Below are 20,688 nucleotides of genomic sequence, written 5' to 3'. Positions count from 1 at the left end.
AAATAGCCTTAAAAAGCTTAGCTTTTACCAGTGGTCTTAAAAGTGTGCACCGGTTCACACTAGTGTACACCGGTGCACACTAGTGGACACGAAATTTGTTTTGAGTTACATCAATCCTAAGTTTTGAAACATGCACTAGATTTTCTGCCTTCGTGATGAAGAGTAAAAAAAAGTCTAAGGTGTATTTAAGTCTTATTAAAAAACTTACACTAGATATAACGAGATTATGTTTGAAAGTTACTTTAGGTATTACGGAAAAATTTGAAACTTATACAAATTTTTTGGAGTTCGTGATGAAAAGCACATTTGGGTGCACAAATTTAGATTAACTTGTAGGCCACTGATTTAAACAGTAATGCATTTTAGAAGTTCTTAGAAAAATTTGAAAAAAAAAGTATTTTGTTTGTATTGCGTTATATAACATGATAAAATTTTGGGAAAATCTCATTGTGTATTATACATATTTTCACTAAAATTTATTATACTCTTTATATGTAGAAATAAATCTGTAAATGCTTTAATCTTTAACACTGTAAAAATTATTTGTAATATTTACTAAAAGTAATGGCAATTACTAAATTTGTAAGAAATAATTTAAAAATATTTTTTTTTATTATCCAATATTTCTTTTTTGTTCGTTTTTAATCACAGCTGTGTAATCTTGTTTCAAATTTTTTATATAGTCATAATCAAAAATTAACAAACTACTCAGGTATGACGATTACATTGTCGGTATCAAAGCTAACACTGAACACGTTGTGATTATTTTTAAAAACGATATTGTTATTTCCAAGTTAATCACAACAATGTATGTAAAAGATTGGGAGCTGCAAGAAACGTACTTAGTACGTAATATACCTTCTCTCAAACCTGATTGCGTATCGCTCTCAGATAAAAAGCATCACTCCTTTCTCGTATGTCCTGGCAATAATGGTAATGGAATCAAGATTATATACTTATCGTCAATATCTCATATTCAAAATTCTTTTGAGATAGAGAGTAGCACATATACTAAAAAAGTAAAAAGTAAGAGTACAGAAGTTGAGGTTGCAAATAACCCAGCAGTTAAAATGCGAACAAAAAATTTGACTAACAAAGAAAAGTTTGAATTAAGACTGTCCAAAATACTAGAAGAACAAAATGAAGCTGCAAGTAAAGTTTTCACGAAAAGCTCTGGAAATATGTCACTAAACGTAAAGACAAAAAAGTTTTCTCCAAAAGAGTGGGTAGATGCGGTAGAAAGAGTAACTGATTTAACGAAAAGCGTAACTTTATTTGAACTCGACGAGAAAGTTACTCACACAGCAATTAACAAAGATGCTACACTAATTGCAATCGTGCTAAAAGATAAAAATATTCTAAAATTGTACTCGGTAGAAGCAAAATTTTTGGAAGAGTATTCTTTAGATGAAACTGTCAAGGTACAATCAATACTTTTCAATAAAGCATTAGAATATTTACTAGTTTCCACAGAAACAAAAGTAACCATTCATAAGTTGAATATGAGTTTTGTAGCTCATTCAAAAACTGATGTTTTTTTGGAAACAGATTTTGCTTTTATTGAACAAAAATCTAATACTAAACGTTTTAAAGTAATCGGTTTTTGTGAACAACAGCCAAGTTTGATTGTAGTTCAACTTCTTGATGAACTCAGTAGTGTAAAAGTATACGAGATTGATGACAAAAAAGGAGGAAGATGTAAAAAATTAATGAATTTTAGTTTAGTTAAAAGCGATATAACTGAACTATCGGTATAATGTCAATTTTTTACTTGTTACTACTTTTCTATTCAACCATAATGTTTCAAATATTTAGAACAGTGATACAAAGTTGTATTTTTTTTAATTATGTAACTATTTAGTGATTATAACAACTAATTTAAAGTTTCCTGACAAATATTTTTATGTGATAAGTAAAATAAACACTTATCACATAAAAATCTAACTGTAACTTGTCTAGGATTACATTTGAAATATGCTTAAAACTCTCAAGCTCTATTTTTTATAAGTGTTGTATACAATAAGTTAACAACTTTAAAAAAAAAGGAAATATTCTGTTTACATTTTCTTAATTTTACATTTAAACCTTTGTTTAAATATTTTCATTTTAAACATTCAAAAATTAACAACCTTTGCCTAATAATTTTAGTACATATTTACAAGTGTTAATAGGTAAGAAAAAATTATTTAAAAGCATTAGTTATGCACATTTTTAAATATAGCTTACAACAAAAAAGGTTGATAAAAAAGCTTTTTACGTCTTCAAGTTAATTTTATTAACAAAATTATTATTTTATTTTTAATGAAATTTTAAATCTCGTTATTTAGGAAACTTTATTCGTAAAACGTTGCTTAACACAAAAAATAAATTGAATAAAATAGTCTGAGCACTTGGCGCAAAAAATTCAATTTACAAATATTATTTGTATTTATTTTATTTTAGTTTTTACTCATGCTTTCTACAAAAAGCATTCTTTAAACTTACGGGTCGCAATTTTAACATCAGTTTTATGACAAAAAAAAGTATTTTGAATGTAATAAAAAATAAGTTATATGTTTTCGTATTTGCAAAAATTACTTGTCGTGAGCTTTAAGCTGAAAAATGCTTCTTGAAAAAATCATATTTATTTCAAATGTTTAAAATTTTCTTTTACAAATAAAGTAACACTTTACAAAAAGTATATTACAGAAAGTATTTTGAATAACATTCGTACTTCATTTAGACTAAAGGGTAAACGTAAGACTTGATCGTAGAAATACCTGGTTCAAGACTTAATTTTGAGATTGAAAAGTACTTTGTACAAAACAAATAAAATTCACACAAATAATCGAGCATGTCACTTAAGTTAAGACAAAAAACGTTTTTATACATAATAGAATTCGAAAACTTTTGTGAATTCTTTACATGGTATGGTAGGGCTTTTTAACTATTAATTCAATTTAAGTTTTGCTTATAAAGAGTTTTTTTTAACAAAAATCTGTTTAGATCTAGTTAATCCTTAAAAAATCTTTTCTAGAAAATCTCTAATGTCGACGAAATACAATACAAAATTTAATTTATATTTGAATTTTGTATAATGTTTTATAAAAATTGTAACTTTATACAAAAATTACAACGAATATTTAAAAAAAATATGTGGTTAAAGATATTAACTATTCATTTTTAGCTTAGAGCGAACAACCAGTAGTTAATAAAGAAGAAACTAAATTAATCATTATTTTAAAATTAAAAGTGATAGTCATCTCTTTTGTTATAAAAAAAGTTATAGATTGCTTTTTAAGTTCTTTTGCGGTCATTTAACTCAAAGTGATAAACTAATTGTCGACAAAATAAATACTACCGTTTTATAAAATGCGTATAGACTGTTAAAAGATTTGTATACTACATTATAAAAAAACTAGTGATCTATTGGATCCTAGATCCGGTTCCGGCCGAATCTGAACTTTTTTGCTTGCTTAAAAAAAGTCAAAAAAAAATTCGGATCTGTTCGGATCTGTTTATTGGAAAGACGTAGCTTTCCGCGATCAGCTTTTTTCAGTTTTAAATTTTGTATTTTAGCTTAGAAAACATTTTTTATATAAATTCTTACTATTCTTAAGCGCCTTTTAATTTTATAAAAATCAATTAAAATTGTTGTTTTCGAAAGGTTCAGAAGTATTTGTTTATAAAATTTTTTTAAAGAAGAATGGATATATGAAACGAAATTATATTTCAAAAATTTTTGTTAATAAAAAAAAGAACGTATATTATTATTAATATTATTGAAGTTAAAAAATGTTTAATTTTGTTGAAGTTTGTAAAATACTTATTTCATTAATATAATAGTAAAGATTTTTAAAAGTTAAGTATATAATTATAAAATTTAATTTCACCTGAAAATATTTTAGAAATGCTTTAAAAAGACAAGATAAGTTAAAAGAAAGCTTTCAGTTTTACGTAGTTTATAACAAACTTGACTTCAATATTATAATACTCTTTAGCCACATTATTGAACTGATTGAACCTTTTTACATAGTAAAGCAGCAGTGTAGTAGTTACAACGCATTGCTGTCAAGTGCGTTTTTGCATGTAATTACTGGTTTTTTTTTTTAAAGCGAGTAGTCCAAATGGTCAAAGTGGTTTTACAACATTAGCAACTATAGCGGAAAATTTGCATATAAAAAGCGATCTACAGAAGGTTGTATACTACATCCTAAGTAACAGCTAACACTTAAACCTTCATGATATCAGCTTGTTGTTAGTTACAACAGCTAGTGATCTACGGTATCGACTTTACTTTTTTCCCTCCTAATCTCATACAGATTTACCCCCAGTATACAAAGTAGTACTTAATTTTGAGCAAAAAAAAAACTGTAAGCTTATTAAATATAAAAAATCATAAAATATAAAGAGTTTATATAAATTTAAAAAAATTATAGTTAAAAACTAAGTTATAAATGATTATAAAAACAAATAACCATTAAGTTACATAATTTTTCATATATAAAATTTGCCAACTAAAACAAGGGAAATCACCCCCAGAAGTAAATTTACTCCAGGTTAAGAATCGCTGATCTAAACAGTTGCAAAAAAAGTTTATCTCCATCTTTAAATTCAAAATTTTGTATATACAAGTTTAATTTAAGCTTATCAAAAAATAAATTGTAAATTTTTAGGCATTTTAATTTCTTTTTACATCATACAAGGTACAAAATTCAAGTTCAATTGTATAAGTAGCTTGAAATCATTCCTTAAAATTTAAATTGGGATTTGTAGAGATAGAGTTTATTTTTCTTCTTTAACTTTTTTCTGTTTGTGTTCAAAATAGAAAAGTACAACAGTGACATTGCGTTTCTTTTTTAACAAGATATATGAAAATACATTTTTTACTAAACTATTGGTATTATATGACTATTTTTTTAATTGCTTTATATTAACACTACAAAAAGCTTAAAATATTTAGGATCCGGTAGACCACCAAGAAAACACTATTTTGAAAATGACATCAGTCTAAAACAGTTATCTAAAGGATTCACAAATTAGTTTTTTTTAATCAAGATCCTGTCGGATCCGAGTCCAGGTAGTTTTAAGCTGTTAATTAATATACATTTCTCTTACAATTTTTAATTCAGCTTAATTTTCCATTTACACTCACCTCTCGCGAATCTACGCGTATTGTGTTCACAGCAAAAGTGCGTAAGTAAAGTGGAGAGAACGTAACGAGAGGTAGCAAATATACCTGTTTGGCTGTTTTCTTATAATGCATTTGATTAAATACAGTTTGGCGATCTTCCCTATTTTTTATTTAAACTAAAATACTTTTCATTCAAGTTGTACATATAGGTGAAAAAATTGTTTACATGTATACAAAGTATTTGCTTCTAATTTTTTTCTTCTCACCTAAAATTAAATTTTCTAGCATGGTATTACAGAAAGACTTGTGTGAAGTGTTATGCATGTTTTTATTCAATATCGTTGCCACATTTTGCTAGAAAACTTCTTTTGAGCCGTTCCTTTAGATAAATATGCAATGTGTTGTGAACTTTTATTACTATTAGACAATCATATTTTTTTCAGAACTTAAACAAAAACTACTTTTAACTATTAAAATTTATGACTGAGGCCCAATTAAATGTTTTTTCAACCGTCAAGGAACATAAGTTTACAAAGTCTAAACAAATATAGAGCTGAGTTAGCATTTAAAACTAAATATAAAAAATTAACTATTTTGTTAAGTTTATCATAAACAAATTTACAATAATACAATTCTTCAAATATTTTTTTTGGAATTTAAAATACGTAACTAAACGAAAGCATAGATTCACGAGACTGACTGTGTTTGCTTAATAGAAAACTTACATTTAAGTAACTAATCGAATTCCAATCGCAGGCTGTATGTTGTTCAACCAAATTCTAACGCCATGTTAATATTAAAAACTGTGGTACTTATTTTATGGTTATCGTGTTATAATTTGTTTTAAAATGAATTCAAAACTTGTTTTTGAACGGTTTTACAGAAATAAGGCGACCTTCAAAAGTCAATTTCTAATAAAATATGCCCTTTATGTAAAAAAGGCTACAACCTCTAACCCGCTTATTAGAGAAGTTGCACAACCTTTTAATAATCAAAAACTTTCAACGTGTTAGTAATAAATTGATTTAATCTGTTTTAATCAAAATTTTGAAAGACATTTTTGAAATTATTAATACATTCAAAAATTGTGCACAATGATTTGAAAGGGGGTCAATTGAATTCTTTAATTAATGAAATATTAATCCAAGTTTTACACACATAATAGGATATAAATGAACTTCAGGTTTTCGAAACATTTTTTTTGAAGTTACGTAAGTTTGAATGAAATCAGTTTCTGCTACTTTTCAGTCGAAAAACTATTCAAATTCCTACATATCTTTTGTTAAAAAAAATTCTAGTTCTACAAAAAAAAAACACCTGAAGCACTTAACTATGGCTATTTTTTACTGTTATATTATATAGGGTATAATTTTTATCAAAAGTTAAAAACTATTTTATGTAAATTAAAGGTAAAAAAATAAGTAAAAAGGCACAAAAATATTGCTAACCAAAAAAAACAAATTTACAGCATGAGTACTAGTTTCCCTTAAAAATTTGTTTCTTCCTTCTTATTAAATGTGCTCTAGACTGAAAAAATATACGTGAGGCTTCCAGTTAAAACTTTTAGCTTCAGGATACTCTTATACTGCCCTAAATAAACCGGAATTTTTGAAAAAAGTGAAGATAAAGAATTAAAATATTTTAAGTTATCAGATTAGTTATTTTATTTTTCAATAGAAACTATTCCAAAACAGATAAAACTTATACGCTTAAGTAGTTACAGGTCTTAATCTAGAGGTAAACTATAGAGCATCTTGTGTTACTTTGATCAGAAAATAAAAACAATAGGCTGTGTTTAAAAAATAATAATAACAAATACTGCTTGCTAAACCCACTGTGTTGTGTACAACTTTAGAATCATGAACTTTAAACAAATTAATGACAGTCAATATATGTAGTTTTTCGAGTTTTTTTGTTGTACAATTTTGTCAGTTACACTTAATTAAAAATAAGTTATTTATATAAAAGTACAACTATTTTTACCTTATAAACCTAAAGTAACTTTTACAAAACACAATAGTGGTAGAAACATCTCTTTAAATAATAATTATTTAATAATTGTTGTTCATGGTACAATGTTAGTTAAGAATATTCAGCTAACATAACAATGAGTGGACCATAGATAATACAGGGTTGCCAAATGTTTTTGGCAAATTTTCTCCAGGTTTTAAAAATTTCCTCTAGGTTTTTAAAAGTACACACTTTTGATTTTATTTTTAGTTTAAATTTAAGGTAAGAAACTGTGTTATATAGTGTAAAAACATTGAAAAGATACTGTAAAGCTACTTTAAATGTGTTTTTTAAGAAAAAATCTATTCATGATAACAAAAAAGTTTTATCTATAATTCTATATGATAGATTTTTTGAGTCAAATCGAAATTTTACTACTTAAAATGTTAAAATTGTTAAAAATTCCAGGTTTTTATAGTGATTTTGTTCAAAATTCTAGGTTTTTTTCCAATTTGTCAAATTCCAGGTTTTTAAAGTTTCAAGGTTTTTTGGCAACCCTGATAATAAAATTTTATATAATTTGTGGATGTTCAAACATTCAAAGTGAAGTTTAACAAAAATAAAAAAAAGAGTGAAAACTAAAAAATTATAAAACTTTTTATGTTTTTTTATGAGTTAAAATTATTTTTATGACATTAAGTTTTTTTTATGAAAAATACCTAAACTTGTAATTTTAAAGATGATAACATTCTTTAAGTGTTAACTAGATGACAACAATGTATAAAGTATATTTAATTATTTAAAATAATTTTAAAAACAAAAATAATTAAAATTAAACATCATACCAGTCATCATACCAGAGCTCAACCATTCTTTATATCTAAAAACATTTAAAGATGCCTTTAATGATAGACATAAAATTTAAAAATAACTTGAAATGTTTTATAAATAGTTCTAGAATTATAATTTGAAAAACTAAGTTTTATTAAGATGATAGGAACTGTTTAACAATTACTTAGACGGGTACATCATAATTTTAAAAACTACTTTTCTAGAAAGACTATATGAGCGTTTTAATACTTATTCTTCATCGTAGCGTTGTCAAATATGATACACGTAGATTTAAAAAAATAAAAGATGATTTATTTTCTATAGATTCAGAAACTACCTTAAAGTGTCAAACTTTAAAAAACTCAAATGTTTTAAAGCATGTTCACAGTTTTGTAATTGGCAATATTTTGTTTCGTTTTTTAAGTGTACCTCTTTTTTGGCTCTGCGTAAGCCTTTGATTTTTAAAATAAAAATCAGCCTGCGACAGTTCCACAAGCAGCCTGGACTTTGAGAGTGAATTCGAATCAGACTTGCATTTTCGTCTAAGATATTTTCAATAACTTCAAACCAGTGATGGTGTGTTGATATTAACTTATATTTTAACATGATGTTTTGCAGATAAGCACAAGGTGAGTTATCACATATATGGCTTCTTATGAACTTGCAACTTGATTTAATTTCGTCTGACAGAATTTTCGTTTTTGTTTTGTCAGTCTTATCTAGCAAAGCCTGTAATATTTATGCTTTATCTTAGATATTTTTTTTTTACAAAATTGTTGTGATTACAATTACATTTATTTAATTACTTATACTACCACATAATATAAAGTATTAAATTTATTGAGATACCAAAAATATTCTTGATTAATATAATTTTTTAAATTTCCTCACAAACAAGTCTATTTGTTTATATAATTTATTATTTTTATGAGACATTATTCAATTAAAAAAAAACTATATTTAGATCTTATTGAGCTTTTTGATTTCATTGCATATAAAACCAATGAAATATTTTTTTCACTGCAAGCTTTATTTAGCATATGTACTTTGTAGCGTTATTGCACATTAAGAAATTTTTTAAATCATTTTCCATTCTTAAGATTTTAAATGTCTGATACTATAACTGTAATATTTTACATCTTAGAATCATGTAAACATTTATTTACAGTCTAACATAAAAAAAGACTAATACGTTATAAATTATCACTGTACTAACACATAAACTTTCCATAACATTAGGCTGTTTGATTGTATTTGTTTTGGTTTTATTATGACCAACTACTTAAAGAGTATATATGATTTTAATCGTTTTAAATATTATAAGTATTTATCAAACATACTTTAATTATACTTTAGTAATTAATACTTGTAAAGTTACTACTCTAGAAAAGGGGTAAGCAACGTAGGCCTGCAGAGTGAAAATGACCGGCCCGTCAATTCAAACTTTAAGTTGAGTCCGGTCTTCAAAAGGTTAAACTGTGACCCGCGAGCATGTAAATCTTTCCCACTAAACCAAATTAAAAAACCTTAAGTAAATACTGTTGGATTTGTAGTCAAGAGCGAAAAAACAGGTCCTAGATACAATTTACAGGAGATTTTAAATTTACACTATAAGAAGTAAAAAAAAGGATCACATAGAATTAGTACTTTGTTGACATGTTTCAGAATAAATTGGATAATTGGTTACTTTTCATAAATAAATAAAATTGGAATGCTCCAGCCCTACAAGGATTTGAAATTTTCTTATCTGGCCAACTGACTAAAATCGTTGCCTACCCCAACTCTAAAACCTAAATGATTACTAATTTCTGTAACCATCATTAGTTATAATTCTATTTACTCACATCTAGTTTGTATTACTGTATTATATAATACTTTGTTTACATTCAAACGTTTATAATTTATATTTTGAAGTATTTTTAAGTTGAACGCCATAGAATTGTGTTATCAATTTAACAGAGAAACGTAGTTAGTTTTTATCAAGTTAGGTACTTTTCAAAGGGTTATTTTTATAAGTAAAGTCTTAATCATTACAAAAAATTAATTTAAGAGTTTTGAAAAACTTCAACAAACTAACATTATCTACACACCACATTCTGTGAGTCCATGCGTAGTAGTTTGAAGGATGCATATCACCAGTTTTTTCACAAAGTTCTATCTCTTTTAAAAAATACTCTCTCCACCTTAAAAGTTAGCTTTTTAAAAACTATTCATATACTTGTGATAAAATAAATTAAATTTTTTTATCTTCGATCACTTGCACTTCCTATAATTCTTTGTACAAAACAACTCAGTTTATAACTATAAATATTATAACAATTCAACTTTAGTAATTTTAAATCTTAAGAAAACTTTCTAGTTATTTTTTTAAAGAAACTAAAAGTATTGTATTTTTCTTAATAAATTTTTTTTTTGATCCACAAACTCAACTTTTATTTGTTTAAATCTTAAGATTTTTTTTGTTAACAACAAGTCTACTGCACTGCACGACCATCAACAAGAGCAGGGTTTCAAAAAGCAAGCCATATGGCCCTCTTGGGGGCCATAGCATTTTTATTTATTTAAAGTGGGCCTTGTGAAAAAAGGTTGGGAAACCCTGAACAAGAGTCAAGAGAAAATCTATGTCCAACTTTTTCCTCATTAGAATTTACCAGATTAAAATAGTCACAAGAAACTGTTGTTTCTATCTAACCAAGTGAACTTAGTTACACTATTATTGAATACATTGTTTGCGCGTAGAATAAATAAAACACAACTAGGCTATTCACTACTCAACTTTTAAGAAATTGTCAGTTTTTTTGATAAAATAACTAGTAGCTACACTGTGGCTTTATTCAGCAAACATGTGATATTTTTTCCATCATACAATAACCACTATAAATATCACACGACCATCAACAACAGTTTCTGAGACACTCTATGACCTGTTTTATCCTTATTAGGACTCAACATGCAGACATAGTCACAAGAAACCAATGTTTTAGTATACATATGCAGTCTCAATAAAATTAACACTGAAGCATACATTGTATAGTATGATGGCATAGACATCTTAGATAATAGATAGTCAAAAATTTCCTAATTGTGTTATCTAACAGATTTTTTGTAGTTTAAACTTTATATCTTTGAGTACATAGATGTATAGTATTTATTGTAGACACGTATTTGTAGTTTTGTCATTGTAGTGGCTTGTTTCAAAAAGTTTAAATTTTGCAAACGTTTTAAAAACGTTCTTTACAAAATTTGATAATTAAGTGATACTTTTTTTTGTATTCTTTGTCTAATTTTTGTACTAATGTTATTAATTTCAAAATCTAAGCAGCTGAGAATTAAAGTATTTAGCTTTATGAATCATATGTACGGTTTATTTTGAACATTATACTTTGCAATAAATTATTAAATCTTCTTAAAAGGGGAACTGGTCAAAATTTCACGAGGGGAAAAAATTGCACGAGGGAACAAATTTTCACAAAGACAATTTTGCACGGAGGGTCATTTTTGCACGAGAGTAAAAAAAACATAAAAAAATAATATCAAAAAAAAAAACAGAAAAAAATAAATAAAAGATAAATTAGTAAATAAAAAAAATACTGAACAAGGATAAGGGTTAGGGGAAACAGTGATAGTAAAATTAAAAATAAAAACTAACAAAACTTATTTTTTAAAAATAAATAATAAAATTTAATTAATTAAAAAGAAAAAAAAAACTACCGACCAAGGGTAAGGGTTAGGGGTAACAGTGATAGTAAAAAAAAATAATAAAATAACCAAAATATTCAATAAAAAATAAATAAATAAGTTACCGACCGAGGGTAAGGGTTAGGGACAACAGTGAAAGTAAAAAAAAAGCTAAATAAAAAAATTATAAAAAAAAAAAAAATTTAACCTGTGCAAAAATGTCTCAATGCAAAATTTTCTGCTCGTGCAAAAGTGTCTTCGTGTAAAAGTGACCCTTCGTGTATTTTTATCTTTATGCAAACTTATCCCCTAGTATCTTTGAGCAATTTTGTCCCCTCGTGCAAATTTGAAATCTACCCCTTAAAAGGGCTCAGTGAAAAATTATTCATTATTATGGATTCATATTACTACTTTATAAATAAATAAATATATATATATTAAAGGTTTTATACAAAGTTCTGATCGAAAGTGCTCGACAAATCAAATTGGAGCTTAATATTTATTTAATTATATAAAAACTATAATTTAAACAGCTGTTTCACACATTGAAATGTAAAATTTCATGTGATCGTCAGTAAGTTACAGTTTATTATAATAGTGAACAGAAATTTCGATTTTAGAATTTTTTATAATAATTATGACGTAGTAATGGTACAGTTTATTGTACGATTAGTTGAATTTGAAATACGCTGTGAATATTATTCTATGCTTTTTAGGAAAGTTTAAAAAGGTTATTTTGGAAGAATATTTTAAGCTATTAGAAAAAATTTTTTTAGGCTGTTGGGGAAAAATGTTATAAAATGCTATAAAATACTCGTGTTTGCCGCTTCGATTTTATTTTGTTTTAATATTTAGTTGGTTTTAATTTTGTTAAAAAAGTATTTTTGATAATGGATGCATATGTTTTGTCTTTCGCTTTTCTTGTTTAGTGTAACGTTCTTATCTGATTTTTCGATTTCTATTTTTTCTAAGTTACAAAGTTTGCAGCCGAATTTAGTATTGAATTTTAATTTTGTCCTGTTTAATATTTCCCATTTAATTCCAAAATAGGCAAACAATTCTTAAACCTGATTACTACATCATTTGACGAAAACCACCCATTCCATAAAATATTCAACCGAAACACAATCAAAATACAGTTGCACAAATAATTTCAGAAGTAAAATAATAGCTCACAACAACAAAATATTAAACAAAAGCAGTATAGACGATAAAAGCACCATAAAAGATAAACTTTGTAATTGCCGTAAAGAACCTTGCCCTTTAAATAACGAATGCCTAGTGTCAAATATAATTTATAAAGCAACAGTAACATCAAATAAAACAACAAAGCAGTATATAGGGTCGACAGGAAATACCTTTAAACAAAGATACAGAAACCACAAATCATCATACAACAATATTAACAAAAGACACACAACAGAACTAGCGAATTACATATGGAACTTAAAAGATAACAATACAGACTACAAAATTAAATGGGAAATATTAAACAGGACAAAATTAAAATTCAATACTAAATTCGGCTGCAAACTTTGTAACTTAGAAAAAATAGAAATCGAAAAATCAGATAAGAACGTTACACTAAACAAGAAAAGCGAAAGACAAAACATATGCATCCATTATCAAAAATACTTTTTTAACAAAATTAAAACCAACTAAATATTAAAACAAAATAAAATCGAAGCGGAAAACACGAGTATTTTATAGCATTTTATAACATTTTTCCCCAACAGCCTAAAAAAAATTTTTCTAATAGCTTAAAATATTCTTCCAAAATAACCTTTTTAAACTTTCCTAAAAAGCATAGAATAATATTCACAGCGTATTTCAAATTCAACTAATCGTACAATAAACTGTACCATTACTACGTCATAATTATTATAAAACATTCTAAAATCGAAATTTCTGTTCACTATTATAATAAACTGTAACTTACTGACGATCACATGAAATTTTACATTTCAATGTGTGAAACAGCTGTTTAAATTATAGTTTTTATATAATTAAATAAATAAATAAATATATATATCATATATGTTATAACTTGAAACAAACTAACTTAGTAAATTTTCACTGAGCCCTTTTAAGGGGTAGATTTCAAATTTGCACGAGGGGACAAAATTGCACAAGGGCACAAAATTGCTCAAAGATACCAGGGGATAAAATTTATACCAAGGGATTTAATAATTTATTGCAAAATGTAAAGTTAAAAATTAACAGAACATATGTTTCATAATGCTAAATGCTTAAATCCTCAGCTGTTTAGATTTTGAAATCAATAACATTAGTACACAAATCACACAAAAAAAAACAAAACAATTATTACATATTTATCAAATTTTGTTCATAACGCAAAAAATGCAAAAATTCAACTTTGTTCAAGACAGACATCTACAATTAGATAACTAAAAATAATTTAATACAAACTTTTAAGGAAAAAAACTTATACATATACATTATAAATTATGTTGTATACATATCTTTTAAAAATTAAACATTAAATTTGCGTAAATTTTTTTTCAGTATTTTCATTAAAAAACATATCTAAAAATTTTTAAAATAGAAATTTTTCAATCATATCCGTACTAATAATTTATATAAAGTGTTAAAACTTTTTATCATATAGTTTAGTTTCTAATAAAGGTAATACAATATTACTTTTGTAAATATTAAAGTTTCAGATATATACAAAACTTTTGTAATATAAAACTATTTTAAATTGAACTAAAGTTTTAGTATAATTTTCAAATAGCTTATAAAATAATCAACTTAATAATGGCTTTTTAAGTAGAAAACAGCAACTAAATATTATCAAATTAATATATTCCTTTTTACAGAACTAGTAAAACTTGTAACAAAAATTATCTTATAATTTTTGTACTTAATATGTAAAATAGAGATTGTTTGTTTAAGTTTAATTAACAAGCATACATTTGACTTATGTTCTACACTTAAAAACTGAAGCTTACTTTTTTTAAAAGTTGATATCGTATATCCTTTAACTTGAACTAACAAATATATAAATTTAGTTATTAGTAATCAATAATTTATTATACAGTGCTTTCTCACTTATCCTGTCATGTTGGGGCAATATTTTTTAGTTATTATGGCCGGATAAGAACAAAACTTTTATAATAATCTACCAGTTATTTGTTATGCAATGCCTACAATAAAACAAACGTAAAATTTTCCGTTAATTTAGTTATCTAATTTTTTTTAAATAAAAGAAACAATAAAGCAGAAAAATAAAACAAAAAAAAAATTTTAAGTTTAATATTATTTTAAGGAAAACATATTACACGTAAGCAATCTAAAAAAGTTAGTTTGACAGTGTTTTCTCATTTCTTAGCAATAATTATACGGAACTGGATGAGTTGTGCACACTTTATGCTGTTGCTTTTGGTTGACAACGATAAAAAGTAATAATCCATTTTCTGCATAGGTTCAGCAGGAGATAACAGAAACTTTGATGACTTGGAAACATCATTTTCATCTTTAAACTCTCATCAGTATCTCTGTACTTGCTAAAAAGAGCCTAGAGTGTTTTTCCTAAATTAAACAGTGGACAGCTGCTTGTCAAAGTAGAGTCCCTTTACTTTTTTAGCCGTTGTAGAGGCTCCAATTAGCCTCAGCTCCTCCTTTTTGGCTTTTAAGTTATTAAATTTCCCCCTGCTTCTTAAAATAGTGTTCAAAATAGATGTGCCTATGTTGAATCACCTCATTATAAGAGATTTAGGTACATTACCTTTGCAATTTCGCAAACCTTAGCTGGTTTCCAACTGTTAGTTGACCTCATTTTGTTTTTTGCTGTCTTATTCGTTTATTAAATCAAATATGTTGACAATTATCTATTTTACTTATAAAAATCAGAAATACTTAAATAATAAAATGTTTTTTTACTGAATGCAAAACTATGAACTATAAAGAAACATTAGAACCATAACGTATCTCTAAACTGCTTGCTTAGTTATAGATAGGAAATAAATTAAACAAGTTTTTTAGTATTAAAAAAATTGATTTCAGCTGAATTTAATATATATATACTTCTCGACTGAAACCGGCCAGATAAACAAGGACCAGATAAGTGAGGAAGCACTGTACAGTAATATTTCAAATTAAAAAAAAAAAAGAAACTAACTCATTAAAGTTTAATAGATTTTTATTTTTTAATAGCCATCTCCTGTGTGCAAAAGTTTCACCACTTTTTGGCTTTCTTAATAATACACACTTTGAAATTTGTAATTCTTCAAAAATTACAAGTTTTTCAGCTTTTTCTTTAATTGCTGAACTAATAATTTTTTTTCTTATGTTCCAAGCAGTTGTACAATCCGCACAAAAGAGTAAAGTACACCTACATGACAAATTAATAGTTCTAGGTAGTTAAAAAAATATTACGAACTACATATAAAAACAACAATATTTAATATTGATAAATATACATGATATTATAAATAAAAAGTTGTGAGTTTTAGTAATGTTCTTTATGAGACTAGAATAAAAAATTGTATTATACAAGTGTTAGTGTATCATAACCTGTTAAATTGTTCAGTAAAAGTTGATTGCACCTAAGTTCTACATAAGTTGTAGGACACTATTAATTAATATCCTAGTTCGCCTATCTAATTATTTTTTTTGGTTGATTCCCATGTAATAAATTTATTTTTAAAAGTACACTCTTTTGGAGATAAAGCTGGTGAAATTGTTTTAATTACAACTTTCAGTAATAACAGTTTTTATTTTATTTTATTTTTTTTAACAAAAGGATTTGAATAATAGTATCTGTCGATGACTGATTATGCTTTTGGGTCAAAGTTCAACTTATTTTAATGAGTTTCAATTTGATGTTTATACAATTTTTTTGTTTATTTATAAAACAGATAAACAACTTTCAACTTTTTTTAATCTAAAATTAGTCTAAATTTTATAATTTATTAAAAAAAGACAAAATTTAACTACAAGATTTATTAGGCCTTGAAAAATTTTTGAAGCACTTTAGAAGTAGTTTTTAAAAATTATTCCCTTATTTGAGCAAGTGCATAAATTCCAAAGAGATTAACTCAGGCTTATTTTTCTCAACTTAAATAATCTAGTACATAATTATTCTAATTAAAAAAACTAGTGTAGTTAAAGTTTGAATTATTTTACCCTTTATTAAATATGCAATACAATCATAACTAAACAATCTAAATTTTATTATTATTTTTATTTTTCTTTAATTTGTAATTTCACCACTGAAATTGCTTGGAAAAAGATAAATTAGGTCGGAAAAAGCTTTCAGGTGGAATTTGACTGGAAAGGGAAATGATCACATAGTAATTGAAAAATTGGACTTGGTTGAATGAAAATCATCCAGGTAAGGGTTGATTGCAGAATTGAATCTCATCAGCTAAAAATTTTAATAATATTTTTATTAAGCAAGGGGATTTGGCAAATAGTCAACCACCAATTTTTGGCCAGGATTATGCTTAATACCTAAAAAAAAACTAACTTTTTGATTTTGAGTAAACTGTTGCCTATCTTATGTTCATTTCATTTCAAAGTTGCTCTCATGTATGAGTTTAAAACTTATTAAATTAATACTAGTTACTTAATGGCCCAGGAAGGAAGTTTACTTTTTCTTGAGGACACGAAGACCTTTTTTAGTAGGTCTAGTACATTAATCATAAAAGGCTACCAACTTTTGCTATACAAAAAAACAAAAAAAAATTTTGTAAACTAAATCAAAACAAATTGTAATGTTTAAACAAGTGTAAATTTATTTTAGCTTCTTAAAGCTTAAAGAAAAATAAAACATGTGAAGGATTTAGAAAAAACTATTATAATTAAAAAAATAATTTTAATTTACTTACTGATTATAAAAAAGTAAGTAAATTACTACCAACTAGTAATAAAGTAAAAAACACCATTTAAACACACTAATATATATAAAACAACTGGAAGTTTATTATAAAAAACAAAAATTAATAAAAGTTTCTTAAATTCAAGGACATTCAGGGAATTTACCAAAATGTAATAAGCTTAAAATACTTGGTAACATTTTTCTCTGAAATTTTATCACTTGAAATTTTAAAGTATTTGTAGCAAACCTGTAAAAGATAATAAACATGTTGTTTAAACCTACTTTGTAAACGTAAACACATGATTGCCACTATCTGCAAATTAAACTGCTCTGAGTTTCCTGAGTTTTATTCAAAAAAAAACTTTAACTTTTTTTAAATACAAAAATCAAGTTATTCAAAAAACTTGATTATACAGTAAAAAAATATTGCAACTGTATAAACTAATTCTCATTCAAATATTAAATTAAAAAAGTGCCCTGAGATTTTGTAATAATTTTTAAATTATCCTGAGTTTTTATACAAAAAAAAGGACACTATTCTGAGTCAGTCTGATTTAAAAAATAAATCAAAACATTCTAGTTATCCAGAGTGTATTGAGTGTATGGCAACTCTGTAAACATGTATAAATTGTTTCTTAATCTATAAAATTTAATTTCAATTTTTTACTTTTTTTATACATACAAACATAAATATATAAGCCACAGATTATTAATTTTGCAACTAAGTTTATAAAGAAGATTATACGCCTAACCTAGTAGACTGAAGAACTTGTTTAATGAACTCTTGTTTAACTTCATTTTGATTTTGCATTTCATTTAGTTTCATCATTAACTTGTATGAAAATAAAAACAGCTTCTTTTGACACCAAGCCTCAATCCCAATAATATTACTTTCACTTACAACTTTAACTGGATTTCCTTCACTTTTCTTGCATAATATTGTGCCTATTTCATCACTATAAATTTTAGTTCGTTACTTTAAAGAAAGAATGAATATTTGTTTACAAGATATGATTTGTCATATAATATTCAGACATTTTTAGCATGTTTTTTATTAAACTGTGTACTAATTTGTTGTAATAATACAAAAAACCGTTAAATAAAACTTCAAAAGCTTAAAAACAGCAAAAAACTTTTAGTAAAACTAATTAACTAAAAACTAGAGTTTTTTATTAGAAAGTAGTTATATTAAAAAATTACAACATTGTTTTTATAAATTTAAAACAACAAAATCATAAGAGCAATAAAAAAGCTTTTAAGTAAAGATTATTACATTTTGCCCATGTTTTGAATTGCTTCATTCAGTTGATCATAGTATAATTTATATACATTTTCTTCCATGTTAATAATATTTTTCCTGAATTATAAATTTACTAAGAAAAAAAATATAAGTGAACAAAAATAAGCCAAATGAAAAAAATTACCATTATACTTTAATTTTTAATATTTTATTTAAATAAAACTCTACAAAAACAACTAAACTTTAAACTTTAAAATGATAGTATAAACCACTTTTGATACCTTTAAAGTAACAAAGTTTAAAATTATAACTAAACAAATATTTTACAACTTTATATTATGAATTTTAAAATCAATGTTTTGTCTTAATTTACAACAACATTTTTTAAAACTTTTTTGCTTTAAAGTACTAAATACTCTCTAAGACAAAAAAAAACTAGTGTGAATGACAAGACCTGGCCTGAATGACTAACTAGTCTTAGTCAGTCTGATTTAGGAAAATCCAGATAAAAAATAGTTGCTCCTCTGGCACAATTTATACTTATTTTGCATCTTTGGAAATCCTTTATTTATAAGTCATTAACAACATATTATACATTTTGCACAGTCTATGTTTCCAAAATGCTATAAAAATTTTAGTAAAAATATGAAAAAATTAAAATAAAATATAGATTAAAGATATTTAAATTTTATGTGAAGAATTTAGGAGTAAAAATGTTTATGTTTTGTCTTTATATAACAGTACTTAATTTTTCAATATTTTATAAATCCTAGAAAAAATACACTATCTTATCAACTTGTAAAAAGTTTTTTTTTTAGTTTAGAATGCTTAATTTGTCATGATGAATCTTAATACTAGCACTTAAACTGCTTTTTAAATGTTATATAAATATAAGGCTAGTAGCAAGAGGTTAAATAAATATATCTTTCTTTGTTGAGTTTATTTACAAACTAATTAAAAGAATGATAAAATCTGTACAAGAAAACATAATGAAAGCTAGGTAAATACTTATACATCTCCCCCCAGATTTTATCACCAAGGAGATGAAACGACACGTCTAGCTAACAAAACAAATTATTTACAAAATTGCAAACTTAAATACCGTTTTCTGTGCTAACATCAACGAAACAACACTCAAAACGAACGTAAATCACTAAAATGTTACAATAAACATAGTTACAATTTGTACAAAAACATTAATTTTAACAACAGTTTAAACAGGTTTGTATGTACCGCTTTCGGCATCATAAATCTTTCTCCGGGTTCTTACACGACCGGAACGACGCAGTTCATTTTCTGGAAATACTCCATCGTCATTAAAATTTCTTTCAAATACCCTAGATTTATCATTAGGGTCCAAACGAGACAATACACCATTTTTCTGATTTGTAGAGGATTGGCTTTCATCAGTGCAATTTGAGTCCTCAGGTGAAAGGAAGGTAGCTGGTTTCGCTTTGCAAATTTTGTCAAAGTTATCTCCAGCTTTGAAACGTATTCCTTTATGGGAGCGCACACAATCAAAACTTTCCTTGGAATCTTTTCTCTCATAGTTGCCAGAAAAAACCAACTTCTGCGTTGGTATGTTTGCTTTTCTAAGATAAGGGATACTATTTTGAGATTTGCAAACAGGAGGATTAAATTTTCTTAAAAACTTTCGATTTCGTACAGTTATGCGACCTGATCCATCAATCTTGACAACATACTGATGATAGTCTTTTAGTTCTACTATTACACCACTTTTCCCCCACTTGTTAGGGAAGTTACCTGCTTGATTCTGTATCATGACATGATCACCGCAATTCAATGGTGGCAACAATCTTGTGTGCTCACTTAAATTCTCGAGAGACTTAACATAACGAGACCTAAGAGCTTCTTCCTTTTTACTCCATGCGTTACGCCAAATGTTTAAGATCTGCGGGTTATTGTAAGCCATAATACTCTTCCTGAGGTAAGGCAAGGAGTCCTTTAAATTTCTTCCAAGAAGGATCTGTGCAGGTGATAGTTTGCATCCTGGATCAGGCGTGTTTCTCTGCG

At 26.0% G+C, this 20,688-nt stretch overlaps 1 protein-coding gene across 1 annotated transcript; it reads right to left on the bottom strand.

Moving 5' to 3' along the window:
* Positions 1-7,793: 7,793 nt before the first annotated feature.
* LOC145838586 (protein prenyltransferase alpha subunit repeat-containing protein 1-like) lies at positions 7,794-18,784 on the bottom strand. Its single transcript, XM_082946204.1, has 5 exons — positions 18,688-18,784; positions 18,167-18,370; positions 15,714-15,926; positions 9,972-10,077; positions 7,794-8,623 (listed from the first exon to the last, which is right to left on the bottom strand). Exons 1-5 carry the CDS (start codon positions 18,753-18,755, stop codon positions 8,228-8,230), a joined length of 987 nt encoding a protein of 328 aa, XP_082802330.1. The 5' UTR covers positions 18,756-18,784; the 3' UTR covers positions 7,794-8,227.
* Positions 18,785-20,688: the final 1,904 nt, after the last annotated feature.

Source organism: Thalia democratica, chromosome 6 (assembly GCF_965202585.1).
Source record: "Thalia democratica chromosome 6, ktThaDemo2.hap1.1, whole genome shotgun sequence".
NCBI classification, from domain to species: domain Eukaryota; kingdom Metazoa; phylum Chordata; class Thaliacea; order Salpida; family Salpidae; genus Thalia; species Thalia democratica.
The sequence above is the reverse complement of the archived record's forward strand: the minus strand, read 5'-3'. Positions and strand labels throughout refer to the sequence as shown.

Coding starts and splice junctions, on each gene's coding strand:
- LOC145838586 (XM_082946204.1), bottom strand. CDS start 18,755: ATGGAAGAAAATGTATATAAATTATACTATGATCAACTGAATGAAGCA. Junction 15,927..18,166: donor CAAGTTCTTCAGTCTACTAG/GTTAGGCGTATA, acceptor TTTGTCATGTAG/GTGTACTTTACTCTTTTGTG. Junction 10,078..15,713: donor AATCTATTAAACTTTAATGA/GTTAGTTTCTTT, acceptor CTAACTTTTAAG/GTGGAGAGAGTATTTTTTAA.